We start from the raw sequence: 20753 nt of genomic DNA on the forward strand, positions 1-20753 counted from the left end.
AAGGCCACAATTAGCTCCGAGGCACCATTGCTAAATGCAAAAGGTCCATAGCTCATACAGCAGGCTGCCTCCTTCATGTGAATTAGGAGAATTCCTTTTCTCTAGGCTGATGTTATATGAGTACCAGGCACATTGCTTAGCAAATGAAGCATGGGCTGAATTTCTACTCTCTCTCATTTCCTATGCTAGGTGTCCTTGTGTAAGGCAGAAGCTATTAACAGTATCATTTACTATGTGCAAGGCACAGTACTAAGTGCTTTACAGACAATGGACAATTTTCATAACAACTCAGTGAAGTATTTTTATCTTCCTTTACAGTCAATTCTTCAACTCAGGCATCTTCTGAACTCCCTGATTGTGTACCTACTGCCTGTGTATTTAATTTGCAATATACCAACCGGAGTATTCCTTTCATTAATATCTAAGGCGGACTGTGTGTCTTCTCTGTTCAGAACCTTTCAGTGGCTTCCCATTTCACTCAGTAAAAGGTAAAGTCCTTACGGTGACCTACAAGGCAGTATGTTATCTGCATTCTCCGCCCTCCCACATCCAATTGTACTCTGACTTCATGGAGTTTTATGACACCTTTGCTGTTCTTTGTACACAAGACACTCCTGCTTTAGGATATTCTCTGGCTGTTCCTTGTCCCTTGAAAGTTCTCCCAGTTATCTGCAAGTCAAACTCCTCCTTGACTTTCAAGTCTTGACTTAGCTGTTACCTCCTCACTGAGGCCTACTCTGACCGATATAAATTGCAACTTGCCTCCATTCCCCCAGCACTGATTATAACCCACTATCATATTGTACAATTTATTGTGTGTCTCTCCACTGGAAGGTGTGCTTCTGACATCAGGAATCTTTGTCTCTTTATTCATTGAGCATCTAGAACAGTACCTCATACATACTAGGTGTTTATTAATGTTTATTGCATGAATGATTGAGAAAATGGTGTGGAGAGAGTTCAGCATTTTGGCAAAAAAATGCTTTATTCATTAAGCATCTAGAACAGTACCTCGTACATACTAGGTGTTTATTAATGTTTATTACATGAATGATTGAGAAAATGGTGTGGAGAGAGTTAAGCATTTTGGCAAAAAAATAAAAGGTGGAGGTAGATTTTGAACTGATATTTATGTGTTGTGTTTCTACTATTAGAAGATAATATCCAAAAAATGTGTTAGGATGAATATTAAGATTGTGGATAACTTTTTTCCTTTGTGCTCCCTCCTCAAATTTAATTATATTTTACATAAAAGTATAATTAAAAAGTAAGTTACCAGAGTGGAAGGAAAAAGCTAGCTATCAGGAAACTAGAGCAGGCAGCCACAAGGTTGAAATCTGACACTTGATCTGAGCAAGAGCTTGTCCCACAAATGCACTGATCTTATCTGCCTTAAGAATAGAGAATGATGGTGTGATAAAGCTGTGGTAAAAGTTGTGAGTGCTTTTGACCTTAGACATTTTGTGAGTAATCTTGGCACTCTGTGTAACCCTGAACAATTTTATTTAACCTTTTTGGTCCTTCAAAATCAGGATAATAGTCTCTCTTAGAGTTGTTGGGGATTAAATGAAATATGGTATGTGAAGAACGAATGCTTATTATGTATATATTGAAATGTAAAGAGCTCATTATGCATAATATATGTCCTCAATAGTGTTGTACATACTGAAATGTAAAGGCTCAATAGGTATTAGCTAATGTCATTATTATCTTTATTGCTGCTGCTTGTTTGGTACAGAATTTTTAGAAAAAAAAGTTTTTAAGGTTTTATTAATTTATTTAGAGACTGAGACTGTGTGAGTGGGACAGGGAGAGAGAAAATCCCAAGCAGGCTCCATGCTGTCAGTTGTGGAGCCCAACATAGGGCTTAAACCCATTGAACCATGAGATCATGACCTGAGTGAAACCAAGAGTTGGACACTTATCCAACTGAGCCACCCAGGCACTCCAGAAATTGATTTTTTATGCATGTATCTTGTTTCCTAGTGAGTTTTGGCACATGTCAAAGTAGAAAGTAAACTAATATTGTTCAGATAGCCATACAGGCTTTGTTGAATATATGTGTTTTTCCTAGATGCTTGTTTGTGGTTCAAATTTTATGTTATATCTTACAAATAGCTATTGCTTCCTTAATAATTTATATAAATTTTAGGTTCTCTAACTATGATCCCATTGTTTTTGAAGTCTTGGTTGAGTAACTCCTATAGGTCAGGTGTCATACTAAGTTCTGAGAGAACTAATGAGAACAAAGAAGGCATGCACTATGAATCCTTAAGCTTACAGGTAGGTAGGGAGGCAGACATGTAAATAGTTACAAGGTAGGAAGTGCTGTTAATATATGTGTAAATAAAATGACTATGAAAAAGAGTTGGGAGTAGTAAATTACTTATGAATAGGGCGCAATGAAGGGAGGCTTTATGAGGGAGAATATTTGGTGCTTTATCTAAAGAACATTACAGAGGACCCAAGGCTTCAGTAGAGTCATACAGAATTCTACTGAGGGGCTGCCTTCAAAGAAGGATTTCCAGAAGCAAACTTTGTACATGTTAAGGTTTTCATACTGTACAAAGACTGCGATCTCTGAAACCTTATCCGGAAGATTTTTTTTTTTTAATTTAAGTTGCAAGACTGTAAATGAGTATAATCTTTGTTGTGTATGCTTTGGAGAAACATTTAAATTGGGGAAGGAATCTAAGTTCAGTGAAATGGTTAACAGGACACTCTGATTTGGTATTTTCTTTTTTTTTTTTTTTTTTTCAACGTTTATTTATTTTTGGGACAGAGAGAGACAGAGCATGAACGGGGGAGGGGCAGAGAGAGAGGGAGACACAGAATCGGAAACAGGCTCCAGGCTCTGAGCCATCAGCCCAGAGCCCGACGCGGGGCTCGAACTCACGGACCGCGAGATCGTGACCTGGCTGAAGTCGGACGCTTAACCGACTGCGCCACCCAGGCGCCCCTGGTATTTTCTTTGAAAGCAGAAAAGAACATCATCTCAGCAGGCAGGAAACAGAAGGCCTCATGGCAATAAAGATCATTTTAAGAAATGATAAATGAGAAAGAGAAAAGGCTATTTTTAGAGAGAGATGAATATTAGAAATTCAATATAGGGCAAGAAAATTTAGTAAATGGACTACATAGTGTATACATTGCATGCCTTAAAAATGGCGTGTTACTTAAAAGTTAGTGAACCGTGTAACCCAATCAGCATTGGAGAATGGTCTCAGGTTACTGTCAGTGTATCCATTAGTTCACAGTAAATTTGGATGATAAATAAGGTCACAAAATAACTGTACCTGAGGAAAGAATGAAAATTAATATACTGAGTTTTTTGAGTTCACATAGCAATGAAATATGTGAAAACTGGAAGAATTACATGAGGTAGGAGAGATGACTTTCTAAATGTAATGTGAGATAGAATTAGCACATATGGAGAGAGTTCATTGGCAGAGCTAGGAAAGACACTTTAACCCTAGATGGATCCTTGAAAGCAATCATTCAAGCATAAGAAGATGTACTTTGAATGGGTTAATGCATTTGGAGAAATTGATGTAGGTCTAGAGATTCTGGGCCTTGGAACTACACCAGTAGCTTTCAAATTTAGTAGTGATCCACATTAAACAGTACATTTAAAAAACAGATTTATTTAAGTAATCTCTACACCCAGAACAGGGCTTGAACTTAAACCTTGATATCAGGAGTTGCACGCTCCTCTGACTGAACCAGCCATGTGCCCCTAAACTACATTTTTATAATGTGTGTGTACCTAAATCAAAGATATCTGAAAATAGTACTTACCTGTACTATGTATGATGATACATTGTGTTCTACCTTATTTTTGAAGAAAGCTGGTCAAAATGATTTCCTGCCAGCTATTGGAACATACCCCATGGTTTGAAAAAATACTGAGTTACACTGTAAGAAAGAAAGAGACTTGAGTTTCTGAAGTCTCTTCTCTGAAGAATCTGGCTGTTAAGAAGGTAGTGATTCGTGGGGCGTGTGGCTGGCTCAATCAGTAGAACATGCGTCTCTTTATCTCCAGGTTGTGAGTTCACCACATTGGGTGTAGAGATTACTTAAAAATAAAAAAAAAATCTAAAAAAAAAAAAAAAAGGTACTGATTCTGTCCTTTTTTGAAACCATATTGGTGTTGTTTTAGTTATACCTTGAAAACGGCCGAGGCTGTTTCACTAAACAAGTTTTTAAGGTCAGGGAACTTTTGTGATAATAAAGCTACTATTTCTTACGAGTGAAGAGTGTTATCTAAAAGTTTATTTTTTATCATTGGACAAAAATGAGCTTTTAAAATTAGATTCCATATAAACTCTTTGTTACCAAAGCTATCTTCAAATGATGTCTATAACATTCCCCTTTTAAACAATGTACTTTTATGTGAGTGTTGAAAAGGTTGTATACATATCAAAAAATACATGATGAATATTTTTAATTTGTCTTTTTTTGATGTTTGTTTACTTTTGACACTGTATAGCATGTATAGTCCTTTAAAGTATTTAAAAAATTTATTGCTGACTGATACATGACATTGGCCCCATTCTTCTGTTATGGAAAATTACCATTTTATCAGTGAAATCCAAATTTTTTTTCTTAAGTGTAAAAGTATATAAAATACTCCCTATTTAAAACTTTAAATAGCTTTCTCAGACAAAGTAGAGTTTTCATAACTTCAAATAGTATTTTTCCTAGACGAAAAAGTCTGGTTAAATATTCCTTATTTTAAAAATTTTAGGGGCGCCTGGGTGGCTCAGTCGGTTGAGCTTCCGACTTCGGCTCAGGTCACGATCTCACTGTCTGTGAGTTCAAGCCTCGCGTCGGGCTCTGTGCTGACAGCTCAGAGCCTGGAGCCTGCTTCAGATTCTGTTGTTTCCCTCTCTCTCTAACCCTCCCCCGCTCATGCTCTGTCTCTCTCTGTCTCAAAAATAAAATAAAACATTAAAAAAAAATTAAAAAAAATTTTTTAAGTTTTATTTGAAGTGTAATTGACAGAATATATTAGTTTCAGGTGTAAAGCATAGTGAATTGACATTTATATATTACAAAATGTTTACCATAAGTGTAGTTACCATCTGTCACTGTACAAAGTTATTACAATATTATTGACAATATTCCCTATGCTGTACTTTTCATTCCTGTGACTTATAACTGGAAGTTTGTACCTCTTAATCCCCTTTACCTATTTGGCCCAGTCCCCCACTTCTTTCCCCTCTGGAAACCATCAGTTTTATTTCTGTATATATGAGTTTCTTTCTGTTTTTGTTGTGTTTGTTTTTTAGATTCCACATATAATTGAAATCATACAGTATTTGTCTTTTCTCTGACTTATTTCACTTAGTTTACTACCCTCTAGGTCAATCTCTTTTATGGCTGAGTAGTATTTGCATGGTGTGTGTGTGTGTGCGTGTGTGTGTGTACATGTGTACACACCGCATCTTCTTTATCACTTCATTTGTCGGTGGACACTTGGGCTACGTCCATATCTTGGCTATCGTAAGTAATGCTGCAGTGAACATAGGGGCGCATATATCTTTTCGAATTAGCATTTTTGTTTTCTTTGGATAAATACCCAGAAGTGGAATTACTGGATCATGTGGATCATCATCGATTTTTAATTTTTTAAGGAACTGCCATACTGTTTTCCATAGTGGCTGCACCAGTTTACATTCCTACCAACAGTATACAAGCGTTCTCTTTTCTGCACAGTCTTATCAACACTTGTTTTTATATATGTATATATGTATGTGAAATCATATATATGGTTTCTTATATATACATTAGCCATTTTGACAGGTTTGAGGTGATAATCTCATTGTGGTTTTGATTTGCATTTCTCATATGATTAGTGATGTTGAGCATCTTTTCATGTGTCTGTTGGGGAGCTGTGGTTGTTTTGTTTTTTGAAAAATGTCTATTCAGGTCCTCTGCCCATTTTTTTTTTACTGTTTATTTTTGAGAGAGGGTGCGTGTGCGCATGCACGAGTGGGGAAGGGGCAGAGAGAGGGGGAGACACAGAATCTGAAGCAGGCTCCAGGCTCCGAGCTGTCAGCACAGAGCCCGACGCGGGGCTCAAACCCACAAGCCATGAGATCATGACCTGAGCTGAAGTCAGACAATTAACCGACTGAGCCACCCAGGGGCCCCATGCCCATTTTTTAATCAGATTTTTTTTAATGTTTATTTTGAAAGAGATCGAGAGCATGTGTGTGTGCACAAGCAGGGAAGGTGCAAAGTGAGAAGGTGAGAGAGAGAATCCCAAGCAGGCTCTGTGCTGTCTGCATGGAGCCCAGTGCAGGGTTCCAGGCGGGGCTTGATCTCATGAACTGTAAGATCATGGCCTAAGCTGAAATCAGGAATGACCAGAACTGAAATCAAGAGTTGGATGCTTAACCCACTAAGCCACCCAGGCACCCCTGTTTGAGTTCTATTTGTTTGTTTATATTTTTAGAGAAAGCGAGTGGGTGAGTGGAGGAGGAGCAGAGGGAGAGGGAGAGAGAGAATCCTTATCAGGCTACATGCCCAGCTTTGGAGCCCTATGTGTCACTCGATATCATGACCTGAGCCAAAATTGAGAGTCGGTCCCTTAACTGACTGATCCACCTAGGTGCCCCTTAGAGTTCTCTATATATTTTGGGTATCAACTCCTTATTGGATATATTATTTGCAAATATCTTTCTCCATTTAGTGGGATGCCTTTTCATTTTGTTGATAATTTCCTTTGCTGTGCAAAAACTTTTTAGTTTGATGTGATCCCAATTGTTTATTTTTGCTTTTGTTGTCCATGCCTGAGGAGACAGATCCAAAAAAATATTACTAAAGACCAGTGTCCAAGAATGTACTGTGTATGTTTTCTTTTAGGAGTTTTACAGTTTCAGGGCTTATATTTAGGTCTTTAATCCAATTTGAGTTTGTGTGTTGGGGGGGTTATATAAGATAGTGATTTCACTCTTCTGTGTATAGCTGTCCAGTTTTCTCAACACTATTTATTGAAGAGACTGTCTTTTCACTATTGTATATTCTTGCTTCCTTTGCTTTAGATTAATTGACCACATAAGTGTAGCTTATTCCTGGTCTTTCTATTCTGTTCCATTGATCTATTTATCTATATTCAGTTTTTTGGAATAGTTTGAGATGGCTAGGTGTTAACTCTTCTTTAAATGTTTGTTAGAATTCACCTGTGAAGGCATTGGGTCCTGAACTTTTGTTAGTTTGTTATTACTATTACTGATTTCATTATTAGAAATCTGTCCATATTTTCTGTTCCTTCCTGATTCAGTCTTCAGATTATATATATCTAGGAATTTATTAATTTCTTGTAGGTTGTCAAATTTGTTGGTGTATAGTTTTTCATGGTCTCTTATAATTCTTCGTATTTCTGTGTGTTGACTGTAACTTCTCTTGGTTAATCAGTTTTGTTTATCTTTTCAAAGAACCAGCTCTTGTTCATCTTTCTATTTTTTTGTTCTCAATTTATTTCTGCTCTTTATTATTTCTTTTCTTCTACTAACTTTGGACTTTGTTCTTCTTTCTTCTTTTTCTAGTTTCTTTAGGTGTAAGGTTGGATCATTTGTGCCTTTTCTTTTTTCTTGAAGTAAGCCTGTGTCGCTATGAACTTCTGTCTTACAACTACTTTTGCTGTGTCCAATAGATTTTGAAACATTGGATTTTCACTTTCATTTGTCTTGAGGGTTTTTTGTTTTTGTTTTTAGTTTCTCTTTGATTTCTTTGTTGACTCATTGGTTGTTTAGTACCACATGTGTAGTCTCCACTTTTTCCTCCATTCACTTTTTTCTGTAACTGATTTCTAATTTCATACCTTTGTGGTCAGAAAAGATGCTTGATATGATTTCAGTCTTCTTAAATTTATTGATACTTGTTTTGTGACCTAACATGTGGTCTGTCTTGGAGAATGTTCCATGTGCATTTGAAAAGAATGTGTATTCTGTTTTTGGATGAAATTTTGTATATAATAAATATGTGTGTGTATATATAATATATGTATATAATAATAATGTGGTATAATGTGTCATTTAAAGCCACTATTTACTTAATGATTTTCGTTCTGTATGATCTATCATTGATATAAGTGGAGTGTTAAAGCCCCAACTATTATTATATTACTGTCAGTACCTTCTTACCGTGAACTCTGTGTCCATTGTGGGGCTTCAACTCAGGACCCCAAGATCAAGAGTCACATGCTCTACTGACTGAACCAGCAAGGCATCCTGTCGATTTCACCCCTGTAGATATCTACAGTTGGCTATCCCTTGTTGGATTTATCTCTTTATCACTATGTAATGCTCTTCTTTGTCTTGTTATAGTCTTTGTTTTAAAGTCTCTTGTCTGATAGAAGTGTTGCTAACCCCATTTTTTTCACTTCCATTTTCATGAAATATCTTTTTTTATTCACTTTCAGTCTGTATGTGTCTTTACGCCTGAAGTGAGCCTCTTGTAGTCATCATATAGATGGGTTTTGTTTTTTTTATTTTCTTTTTTTTTTTTTCTTTTTTTTCTCTCTTTTTTTTTTTTATTTTTTTTATTTTATTTTATTTTTGGGACAGAGAGAGACAGAGCATGAACGGGCGAGGGGCAGAGAGAGAGGGAGACACAGAATCAGAAACAGGCTCCAGGCTCTGAGCCATCAGCCCAGAGCCCGACGTGGGGCTCGAACTCACGGACCGCGAGATCGTGACCTGGCTGAAGTCGGAGGCTTAACCGACTGCGCCACCCAGGTGCCCCGGGTTTTGTTTTTTTATCCATTCAGTCACCTTATGTCTTTTGATTGGAGTGTTTAGATCATTTACATTTAAAGTAATAATTGATAGATGTATATTTATCATCATTTTGTCAATTGTTTTCCTGTTGTTTTGTAGTTCTCTGTTCCTTTTTCCTTCTCTTACTCTCTTCCCTTGTGATTTGATGACTTTTTTCATGTTATGTTTGGATTCCTTTCTCTTTATTTTTTGCATATCTATTAAAGGTTTTTGGCTTGTTACCATAAGGTTCATATATAATTTCCTGTGTGTATAGCAGTCTATTTGAAGTTGATGATCTCTTAAGTTCATACATTGTAAAAACACTACATTTTTACTTCCTCCACATTTTATGTATATGAATTCACATTTTACATCTTTTATTTTGTGTATCCCTTAACTAATTATTGTAGACATAATTGATTTTACTATTTTTGTCTTTTAACCTTCATACTCACTTTATATATAAGTGATTGATCTTTTAGCTTTATGGTATGTTTGCTTTTAGCAGTGAAATTTTTTTTCTTTCATAATTTTCTTTTTTTTTTTTTTAATTTTTTTTTTCAACATTTATTTATTTTTGGGACAGAGAGAGACAGAGCATGAACGGGGGAGGGGCAGAGAGAGAGGGAGACACAGAATCGGAAACAGGCTCCAGGCTCTGAGCCATCAGCCCAGAGCCTGACGCGGGGCTCGAACTCGGGGACCGCGAGATCGTGACCTGGCTGAAGTCGGACGCTTAACCGACTGCGCCACCCAGGCGCCCCTAGCATCTGACTCTTGATTTCGGCTCAGGTCATGATCCCAAGGTCATGAGATTGAGCCTTGTGTTGGACTCTTTGCTGGGCCTAGAGCCTGCTTAAGATCCTGTCTCTTGGGGTGCCTGGATGGCTCAGTTGGTTAAGCATCTGAATTAATCTTAGGTCATGATCTTGCAGTTCATGGGTTCGAGCCTTGTGTTGGGCTCAGTGCTGACAGCTTGGAGCCTAGAACCTGCTTTGAATTCTCTCCCTCTTTCTCTGCCCCCCCCCACCCTCCCCCCCCCCTCCCGCTTGCATCTCTCTCTCTCAAATAAACATTAAAAAAAAAAATTCTCTCCCTCTACTTCTGCCTCTCAAAAAAATTTTTTTTTCCTTTTTGCCATTTAGCTTGGTGATTTCCACTGTGCTGTCTTCAAGATGAGTGATCTGTACTTCTGCATCCTCTTATCTGCTGTTGATTTTCTGTAGTGCATTTTTCATTTCAGTTATTGTATTTTTCAGCTCTGATTTGTTCTTTTTATATTTTTTCTTTGTTGAAGTTCTCACTGAGTTCATCTACTCTTCTCTCAAGTCCCATGAGTATCTTTATAACCATTACTTTGATTGCTTATCTCTGTTTCATTTAGTTCTTTTTTCTGAGGTGTTGTCTTATTCTTTCATTTGGCACATATTCTTCAGTCTCCTGATTTTGTTTGACTCTCTCTTTCTGTGTATTAGATAGGTCACTTCTATCTTCTGGTCTTGAAAGTAGTGAGTTTAAGTAGAAGGTGACTTGTGGGGCCTAGTAGTTCAGTCCCCCCTGGTCACCAGAACCAGGTGTTTCAGAGGTGTCTCCTGTGTGGCCCTCCTGTTGCAACTGGGCTGTGACTGCTTTAAGCAGGTTGATGTTGCTAGTCCTCAGCCTGTCTGGCTACCGTGATTCAGTGTGACTACAGTGGACACACTGGTTGGCAGGATTGGCTCCTAGCACAGTTGGCTGTTGTGGGTGTGCTGGTGAGAGGGGCACCAGTCATGTCGGAGGCTGCCCACTTGGTGTGGTGGGGCAGAAGTTGTTTTAGGGGGCTGCTGGTCCCCACTGAGGGTGTCCACTGGTTGTGGTAGGATGGGAGCAGTTTTGGAGGGTCACCTGCTATAGCGGTGGGGCAGGTTCACTGGGGAACACTGGGGCAGGTGACTGGTGGTAGCAAGGTAGAAGGAGGGTGTCAGAACTGACTCCCACCAGCTAAGCTGAAGGGGGTGGGGTGGGGGGGAGACATCCACTAGGCTTTCCCTTCCTGGAGAAAGATCCTACAGATCCCTGCCCTTTCAGCACACACCCTAAAATTAGTAAATTTCCTTCATAAATAATCCAGGTTCTTTTCAGACTGCTGTCCTTGTGCTGAGTCTTGGAGTGCATGATATGTGCTGACCATTTAAGAGTAGAGTCTCAGTTTTCCAAAACCCTCTGGCTCTCCTGGAGTTAAGCTCTGCTGATTTTTTTTTTTTTTTTTTAAATGTTCATTTCTATTAGAGATAGAGTGCAAGCAGGGGAGGAGCAGAGAGAGAAGGAGACAAGGAATGCGAAGCAAGCTCCAGGCTCTGAGCTATCAGCACAGAGCCTGACACAGGGCTTGAACTCAGGAACCGTGAGATCTTGACCTGAGTTGGAGTTGGATGCTTAACCAAATGAGGCACCTGGTGCCCCTAGCCCTGCTGATTTTCAAAGCCAGATGTTGTGGGGTTGTGTGGGGTAAGGATTGGGGTGGGGATTGCTTTATGTAGGGCTATATGCTCTTGCTCCCCAGGGAAGACCTGCTTGCCTGTGATATCCCTTCTGCTTGTGAGTCACCACCCTGGGGGTTTGGTTCCCAGCTGTCTCTACCCCTCTTAACCTTTTCAGTATGGCCCTTAAAAAATATCTTTAATTGAGACAGTACTACTCTGCTAGTCTTTGGGTCATTTTCAGAGTGAGTTGCACTTGATGTTGGTGCAGCCTTGATGTTGCTGTAGGAGGACGTGAGCTTAGGATCCTCCTACTCCACAATCTTCACAAGCTTCCCTGGATAAATACTCTCTAAATTAGACCTTTAGCCAGTATGTTGCGGTGGCAATCCTTCCCTGGGAGGTCTTGCTTTTGTAAACTAGTTTTCAAGTTGTTTCTTGTTTAGCTTTATGGCTTTGGCTCTGATGGGAGTTTGTTGACAGTTTATTGACATTACAAATAATGCTGCAGTAAATATTCTGGTGTACTTTAGTAGTGCTGGGTATTTCTGTAGTGCTGGCTGGATTTTTTTCCCTTATAAGATAGATTGTCAAATGGTATATGAATTCAAATATTTAAACGGCTAATAGAAACTATTAGATTGTTAGATTAAGTTTACAGTCTTGCCAGCAAGTATGAGAAGTAGATTTCCTCAGATGCCTGTGATGGATGTTTTCCTTTTCTGTCTTTTATATTTTATAAATCTGATGTTAAAAATAGTATTTTATTTTTCAAATTTCACATTTTTCTACTATATATGTGTGTATATATATACATATATACATATATATGTATATATATACACAAATCACGTATGTTTATGGCCTCTGTGTTTCTTTTTTTAAAATTTTTTAAAAAATGTCTTTATTTTTGAGAGAGAGAGAGAGAGCACAAGCAGGAGAGGGACAGAGAGAGAGGGAGTCACAGAATCTGAAACAGGCTCCAGGCTCTGAGCTGTTAGCACAGAGCCCAATGTGGGGCTCAGACTCATGAACCACAAGATCATGACCTGAGCTGAAGTTGGATCCTTAACTGACTGAGCCAGCCAGGTGCCCCCGTGGCCTTGTGTTTCTATTCTGTGAATTTAATTCCCTGTTTTTTTCAGTGGCATTGTTCATGTTTTTGTTAATTTTTAGGAGATCTTTGTATATTAGAAATAGTAATCCTTTATAGGGAGATACATCTTTTTAAAAATGATTGATTTTGGGATGCCTGGGTGGCTTAGTCTGTTAAGCATCTGACTTCAGCTCAGGTCATGATCTCATGGTTCAGAGGAGTTCAAGCCCCACAATGGGCTCTGTGCTGACAGTTCAGAGCCTGGAGCCTGCTTCAGATTCCGTGTCTGTCTCTCTCTGCCCCTTCCCCTCCCTCCCTCCTTCCCTCTCTCTCCCTCCCTCTCTCTCTCTCCCTCCCTCTCTCTCTCTCTCTCTCTCTCTCTCTCTCTCAAAAATAAATGAACATTAAAAATTTTTTTTAAATGAATGATTTTTTTTCTAACATAGTGAATTTATCCATTCATAAGAGAATGCATTTGTTTTGAAACTTTTCCTTGGAATTGTGAAAGACTTCACATTTAGAAGCTGATTTCTGTTTTGGACTATCTAGTTTTAGTATGTCTCTAGATATGTATTGTGAGTGTTTATGTGAATTTTAGCTGAGATTTGGTCAGCATATCAGGGAGAGATAAATACAGAGGCTAGATTTGCATTTATGTTATATTAATGTTTATTTGAGGGTAGCATTAATGGGGTTTCTGAATGTCTTCAGTTAAGACAAGTAGGTTGATCCTGAATGGTTTTTAGAAGCTTTTTCTTATTTTCAGATGTGTGCCCTTTAGTAAACTGGTTAAGGAATACCTTGGCTTAGAACTTCTAATGAGGAACAGGTTAGTGGTGTCTCTATCACTCTTGGAGGGCAGGGAGGGCAGTTAGTAGGGCTCTTGGCCTTTCTAGCCTCTCTGTTGACCTGACCTGAGTATGCCTTACAAATAAGAATCATCATTTTGTATGAGTGACGTGAGAAAAGCTGGGAAACACTCTTAACATGCTTCATAGCCTAGTAAGTGAATTTGATAAACACACAGAAAAATAAAAATAATGAATGAGAAGTAATCTAAAACTTGAGAATTGAAGTGGGTGTACTTTTGGTTAACAGTTATTGTAGTATATTCTATAGTAAGTACTGGCAGTGTTATTTTCTAAGTGCTTACAAGACTTAGAATTCATCATAAAATAAGTATGTTTTTGGAGTTAGGCCACATTTAAGTCTTGTAATTGGGTTCTTTAGCTAATAGTTTGTAGTACAGTCTCTACCCCCTTCCTCAATGAAATTTAGGATGCTATTACTACAGTTTGTCGTTTGCTAGTGGTCGATATTTTTTTAAAGGTGTCCTACTAAATGGAGATTTAATTCACATTTACTAGTTCTAACAGGTCTGTTTTATAAAAAAATTATGTTTTGCAGCATCATTCTGGCCTCTAACTTAATTCATTTAATAAATATTTGAGTGTCTTCATGTCCTAAGTACTGTATTATGGACTAAGAATACAGTAGTGAATGGGATTTGGCAGGGTCCTGCCCTTGTGGAGCAGAAGGAGGGTGGAGGGTACTAACCTAAATCTGTGAACAATTTAACATAGTAGTAAGTGCCATGAAGAAAACAGGCAGGGTTATTTGATGGGGGTTGGAAAGGGTGGGGTATTTTGGCTGGGATGACTAGGGAAATAATCTCTAAAGTAATCTTTTAGGTGAAGTCTTTAATGATGTGAAAAAGCCAACTTGCTTGTTTCTGAAAGTGTCAGCCTTCCAGGTGAAGGGAACAAGAAATTCAAAAGTCCTGAGACTTTAAGCTTGATGTGTTCACAAAGGAGTTTGGCTTATATTCTGAGTCTTCAGTAGAGGAGGAATATGTTGAGTTGCATCTTTAAGGTTGCTCTGGGTGCTCTATATCTAGATCATAGGAGCCACATAATTTCAGGCTAGTGAGATGCTCAGATGAGCCCTCTTTCTTCATCTTTCTCCCTCTCATCTGGTTCTAAATTCATTCATCTCTTAGTTGGGGAGAAAGATATAGGGAAAGGAAGAGCTGTGGGTGCCCCTAAAAAATGACCTCATGGTAATGGAGGGATAGAATTAGGATTGTGAAGGGGGCTCAGGTTTATATGTCAGAGGTGGGAGGCAATGTGTGACAGTCCTGACACTTGAAGGCTGTGGTATTTTGTCCTGCCTCCCACTTAGACAAATAAAATAGGCTTTATAGAAGTTTACAGTTGTAATAGTAAAACACACACACAAAAGATCCCCCCAAAAAGAAGATAGGTAATACATAAAAAGTAAAAATTTCTCACAATCCTTCTGAAACAATCACTGTTAATACTTTATTATTGTAGGTTTTCTCACCTCTTTATAAATCAAGATTTTCCTCCCTCTTTCTAGATTAATATAAAAGGTTCAAAATATATTTTGCATCTTTTATTTTGTCTTGGATGGCTTTTTTCCATCTGCACATACAAATTACTTCATTTATCACATAGATATTAACATTTGTTGAATTCCCTATTAAGTATTTGGTCCCCCAATTTTTTTAAAGTGTATTTATTTATTTATTTATTTTGAGAGAGAGAGGGAGAGAATCCCAAGCAGGCTCCACGGTGTCAGTGCAGAGCCCGATGTGGGGCTCGAATTCACAAACTGTGAGATCATGACCTGAGCTGAAAGCAAGAGTTGAAGGCTTAACCCACTGAGCCACCCAGGTGTCCCTGGTTTCCCAGTTTTTCAAGGATATGAACAGTGCTGTAATGAAGATGCTTATACATGTATCTTTTTAAGTTCTTATTTAAATTTAGTTAACATACAGTGTAATACTGATTTCAGGTGTACAATTTCGTGATTCAGCACTTAAATACAACACCTGGTGCTTATCACAAGTGTGCTCCTTAATCCCCATCACCTGTGTCCCCCCCACCTGTCTCTCCACTGGTAACCATCAGTTTGTTCTCCATAGTTTCTTGAGTCTGTTTCTTGGTTTGCCCCTCTCTCTTTTTCCTTAGGATTGTTTGTTACATATATCTTTAAACACTTGCCTTACACTTCTGTAGGATAAATTCCTAGAGTGCAATTGAATACTAAGTCAATCTTGAAGGTTTCTCAGATGTAAAATGGGATGCGAGTCCTACCTAGAGTATTTCTCTAAGGATTAGGTTGGATAATGTGAGTGGGATGTATGTAGTATGTATTGCCTCATATAGTAGGCAAGTAGTAAACGGTAGGTATTACTAATAATACGACAACATAAGTTTCTAAGGGAGAAAGGTGTGAGAAGGATGGGATTCTCTGTCAATCTCACCCTTTTCTAAAGAAGGAGATAAACCTCACTTCTGCATGATTGCTGACTCCCAGTCAGTGTCAGGGTGTTGTGTGTCCTGACTGCACACTCTTTGTCTTAGCACCATTGTGTGAGTGTGGACTACTGTTGCAGTTTTCTTTTTGCCCAGTTAAAACATTTGGTTATTTTTGGTTCGGTGACTGTCTCTGCTTGCTCCTGTTTGTAAGCTTCATTTTTGTACCAAAACTGAAATGTGAATGTTGTGGTGGAAAGTTTATGGACTTTAAATTTAAACATATGTATATCTGGTTATTTTACCTATCACCTGGGTGCTCTTCAGCAAGTAGTGGTGATTTTTCTGTGCCTTGTTTAAAGAGTGGATGGAGGAAGGAATTTAAAATATTTGGGATCTTCATAAAAAATTAAATGAGATAATTTTTATATCAGTGTCTAATACACATCCTAGACATACTAATTTCTTTTTCTTCCTTTAAGGCAGAAAATTATGGCTTACACATTTTTTTAAAAAATTTCACCTGTTTAAATTTCACATGTTACTGATATGCAAAGGTAGTCACTCACACTTAAAATATAATAACTAAAGAAGAAGAGAAATGTAATTTAAAAAGTGTTAGACTAGAAGTCAGGAAACCTGGCTGGGCCCATGTTCCAGGTTGGTATAACTGGTGGTATAACCCTTGATACATCTTTTGATCCCTATTCCCTATTCTCGTTTTTGAGTTGTCTATGAAATATTTTATGGAAATATACTAACATAAAAGTTTTTGATTAATTGAGTTAAGCAGAGGGTGTTACTTATGAGAACGTCCACATACTACTATTTTCACAATTACTCTATGTTGTTGAGTTGCTTTTTTCTAGAATTAAATTTTTGTCTTTTTTTTAACTAGGTTTAAGTGTTGTGTAAGCTGCATCAATGGAGCACATACAAGGGGCCTGGAAGACGATCAGCAATGGCTTTGGATTCAAAGATGCAGTGTTTGATGGCCCCAGCTGCATCTCCCCTACAATAGTTCAGCCATTTGGCTTTCAGCGTCGGGCATCAGATGATGGCAAACTTACGGACTCTTCTAAGACAAGCAACACTATCCGTGTTTTCTTGCCAAACAAGCAAAGAACAGTGGTATGTAAATGTTCCTCTCAGTAAGTTTAGCTGGCCATCTGCCTATAAAAAGCATTTTGGATAATTTCACTCACTTTATAGACAGGCAAAATTGTCACTTAGTGTCTTTATTAATTGGCTTTCCAGTTGCAGATTTTATTGCTTTATATTACTATGTTCCTTCCATACCTCCCACTTTTCCCCACCCCTTGGCCTTCCTTCAGTTGTTATTCTCGCCTGGAATGCCTTCTTTTGAAAAGCTCCCTTAGACTGTTCCAGTCAATTTTATGTATATATGTATTATGGATATTAAAGCAAAATGCTCACTTAAATTTTTTGGACGTTATAGTTGAGTATATAGAAGAAAATAAAATTACCTAGAAAAAATTATTTTGGTAAGTTTTGTAGGCCCCAGGCAAAGCTGGACGTAGCTTAGAAAGCACAGCATCTTCCTCTTTTCCTGGGTACTGACACTAGCCAGTTATGTGTGCACAGTTCATTTTTGTAGTACCAGCAACAGGTTCATACTAGTAGCATCATGGTGGGACACTGCCACTTGGTTTTCTGACATAGAGTTCTAACTTTTCTGAGAAATAACTGCTCAAAATAGTTCCTTACTATCTTGGTGGAAAAAAACCCCACCTGGTTAAAAAAGGAAAGTGACGGGGCGCCTGGGTGGCGCAGTCGGTTAAGCGTCCGACTTCAGCCAGGTCACGATCTTGCGGTCCGTGAGTTCGAGCCCCGCGTCGGGCTCTGGGCTGATGGCTCAGAGCCTGGAGCCTGTTTCCGATTCTGTGTCTCCCTCTCTCTCTGCCCCTCCCCCGTTCATGCTCTGTCTCTCTCTGTCCCAAAAATAAATAAACGTTGAAAAAAAAAAAAATTTTTTTTTAAAAAAAAAATAAAAAAGGAAAGTGAAGTTGTGCTAATTTTGCTTGGTGGAACATATGAGAAAACCTTAGTTCAAAAACTTCCACGCTTCCTCCTTTCCCACTCCCCATTCTTTGAGTAAAATCAGTGCATTGGGCTTTTCTTTGTACCTGGGTGAGACAAAGTTCTGAGGTTGGAAAGTCCAGTCCAGAGTTCTGTTTTTGACAGTTCCACTCCCCTCTCCCGGTTTACTAATAAATTCCTTTATACTTCTTTTGTGAACTTAAGAAGGAGACTCCCAGTTATAGTGTTGTACCTTTACGTACATTTTAAACTGAAGGCAAAACTCAAAAGGTATTTGAGTATTATTTTTGTTCCCCTTCCTAAAAATAAAAGTTGAATGGCTGGCAAAATAAATAGTAATAACCTCCTTAATATTTCAAAAGTGGCCTTTCATTTGCAAGGTGATTTTTTTACTTACTGTTATTGTTCATTCATCTTCTTATTTTTTTATTTTTTATTATTAAAAAAATTTTTTTTGAAGTTTTATTTATTTTTGAGACAGAGGGAGATAGAGCATGAGCAGGGGAGGGGCAGAGAGAGAGGGAGACACAGAATCCGAAGCAGGCTCCAGGCTCTGAGCTGTCAGCAAGCACAGAGCCTGATGCGGGGCTCAAACTCACAAACTGTGAGATCATGAGCTGAGCCGAAATGCTTAACTGACTGAGCCACCCAGGCGCCCCCATTCATCTTCTTTCTAACCTTAAATGGAGAGCCCAGGTGGGAAGTGTGAATGTAATGGGAAGCTAAGACTAGCTGAAGACTGTGTGGTACTGCTTCAGGCTAATACCGTGCCTGTCTTCCCCATTCCCATCTCCTGCCGGTTTGCCTGGAAGACTGGGAAACTTAGTTTGGCATAATGATTAATTAAGTATATGGACCTTTAAGACAACCACGCTCAAATATAAATCCCTGTATTGCCTTTTATTATCATCTAGATAAGTTACATAATATTTTGAGCCCCTGTTTCCTCACCTTAATGAAATGAGGCTCATGCTGAATATACAGTAGCTGATTCATAAGTACAATGGTAGCTATGATTATTTGAATTTTTTCTACATCTTTGTAGCCCTTGACAGCTTTCAGTTGAGCACAATCGGTAGTTGGGAACAAGTGATTTGGAAGCTTGCCTTCTCCTAAGGCTCTAGCAGATAAAATTAGTTTCTCCCATTTCTTTGACCAGAGATGGACCATCTTCTTTCAGCTGGCATGTATCTTCAGGGGAGCATTGGTGGAAGGAGTCATTTACTGGCCAGCACCATGAGTCAGCAGTTTCTAATCATTCCTAGGTTACTTCACTGCTTGGAACCTAAAATGACCCTCCTAATCACTTAGTAGGCTCCAGAAATTAGATTTAACTAATTTCAACATGTATCCATGGGGAGGTGTAGAGAGGAGAATGGCAGAAAGTGTACATATATGATTTAAATAATTGTAGGAGTATAATTGGTAGTTGCTTTTTCTTTCTTTCTTTTTTTTTTAAATTAAAGTTTATTTATTTATTTTGAGAGAGAAAGAGCACAAGCAGGTGAGGGGCAGAGAGGAGAGACAGAATCCCAAACAGGCTCCATCAGCACAGGGCCTGATGAGGAGGCTCAAACTTATGGACTGTAAGATCATGATCTGAGCTAAAAACCAAGACACTTGCCGACTGAGCCACCCATGAACACCATTTTAGAGTTGCTTTTACAAAAACTTTTTTCTTGGGGCGCCTGGATGGCTTAGTGAGTTAAGGGTCCAATTCGGCTGAGGTCATGATCTCACAGTTCATGGGTTCAAGCCCTGCTTTGGGCTCTGCTGACAGGTCAGAGCCTGGAGCCTGCTTCAGATTCTGTGTCTCCTTCTCTCTCTCTGCCTCTCCCCTGCTCGCACTCTGTCTCTGTCTCTGTCTCTCAACAATAAATAAAAGTTAAAAAAAATTTTTTTCTTGTCATTTATTTTGTAAATATGTGTCTCTTTGCCACTCCTTGTTATTAGATGGGTGCTTGGACCATAGCTGAGGACCATGAATTACCATTACAATCAATTGACGGCTAAAATACAGATTCCTGGGCTTCATTCAAGTTCAACTTAATCAGAATCCTTGGATGTGTTGGAGGGGAGAAGCTGGGGATCTTTATTTTCATAAGTTCCTTGGATGATTCTAATGCCAGCCACATTTGGGAACCCCACTTGGATTAGAGAATATTTAAAGAACTATCTAGCTCTTAGAGTATGTGGTTTTTTTTTTTTTAATGTTTATTCATTTTTTTGAGAAAGAAAGAGCATGAGTGGGGGAGGGGCAGAGAGAGAAGGGGAGACACAGAATCTGAAGCAGGTTCCAGGCTCTGATCTGTCAGAACAGAACCTGACTCGGCTCAAACTCATGAACTGTGAGATCATGACCTGAGCTGAAGTTGGACGCTTAACCAGCTAAGCCACCCAGGTGCCCCTAGAGTCTGTGACTTTAATGAAGATTAATGATATAGCACCTTGTATTTTTCAAAGCTCTACTGCATAGTATTTGATGCAAGTAATGATTCTGTTAGTTTGTGTTTGTTAGTCTTCATTGTCCTCATTCTTGATGTCTTATCGTCATAGTTCAGATCAGTATATCTCACTTTTACTTAGTTTTTTTTTCTGAAAACTGTAAGTTAGTGGGTCTAAGGGTATAACTACTTCAAGAAACCTAAAATAAACTTGCTATGGAACATTTTAAATAAATACTTTAGACTTTTCAAATAGATCCAAACATATGCTCTTACCTGCCTTTGGGAAGGAGCTGGTTTGGCCACTGTCAGCTGTCACACTTGAATTGAGCACAGGAGCTCCACTGTGGGCAATTTACAAGTACCATAGATCTACATTTTGTTCTCCTTAGTGGCCATACTCACTCTAGTTGCCTCAGTTTTAATTAACTTTATTGGCTTTAAAAACAAAATGTATGGGGCTTTTATCAAAACTCTTAAAGTCTTACTCAAAAAAATTTTTTTAATGTTTATTTTGAGAGAGAGAGAGCACAAGCAGGGAAGGGGCAGGGAGAGGGGGAGAGAGGGAGATTCCCAAGCAGGTTCCACACTGTCACAGCAGAGTACGACTAGGGGCTCAACCTCACGACCCATGAGATCATGAC

The 20753-nt window shown here is 38.6% G+C and overlaps 1 protein-coding gene across 4 annotated transcripts in view; it reads left to right on the plus strand.

The window, feature by feature from the left end:
• RAF1 (Raf-1 proto-oncogene, serine/threonine kinase) overlaps positions 1–20753 on the plus strand; it is an 83916-nt gene that overhangs the window by 35585 nt on the left and 27578 nt on the right. For 2 of the 4 annotated variants that reach the window (XM_025922716.2, XM_025922723.2), the window contains exon 2: positions 16503–16735. In XM_025922716.2, coding sequence (XP_025778501.1) covers positions 16529–16735 — 207 coding nt within the window. In that variant the 5' untranslated portion in view covers positions 16503–16528. Of the gene's footprint in view, positions 1–16502; positions 16736–20753 lie in introns of those variants that run through there. The other 2 variants (XM_025922736.2, XM_025922743.2) reach the window with 1 other exon arrangement.

The sequence above is a fragment of the Puma concolor genome, chromosome A2, assembly GCF_028749965.1.
Source record: "Puma concolor isolate L17-30 chromosome A2, mPumCon1.1.hap2, whole genome shotgun sequence".
NCBI lineage: Eukaryota > Metazoa > Chordata > Mammalia > Carnivora > Felidae > Puma > Puma concolor.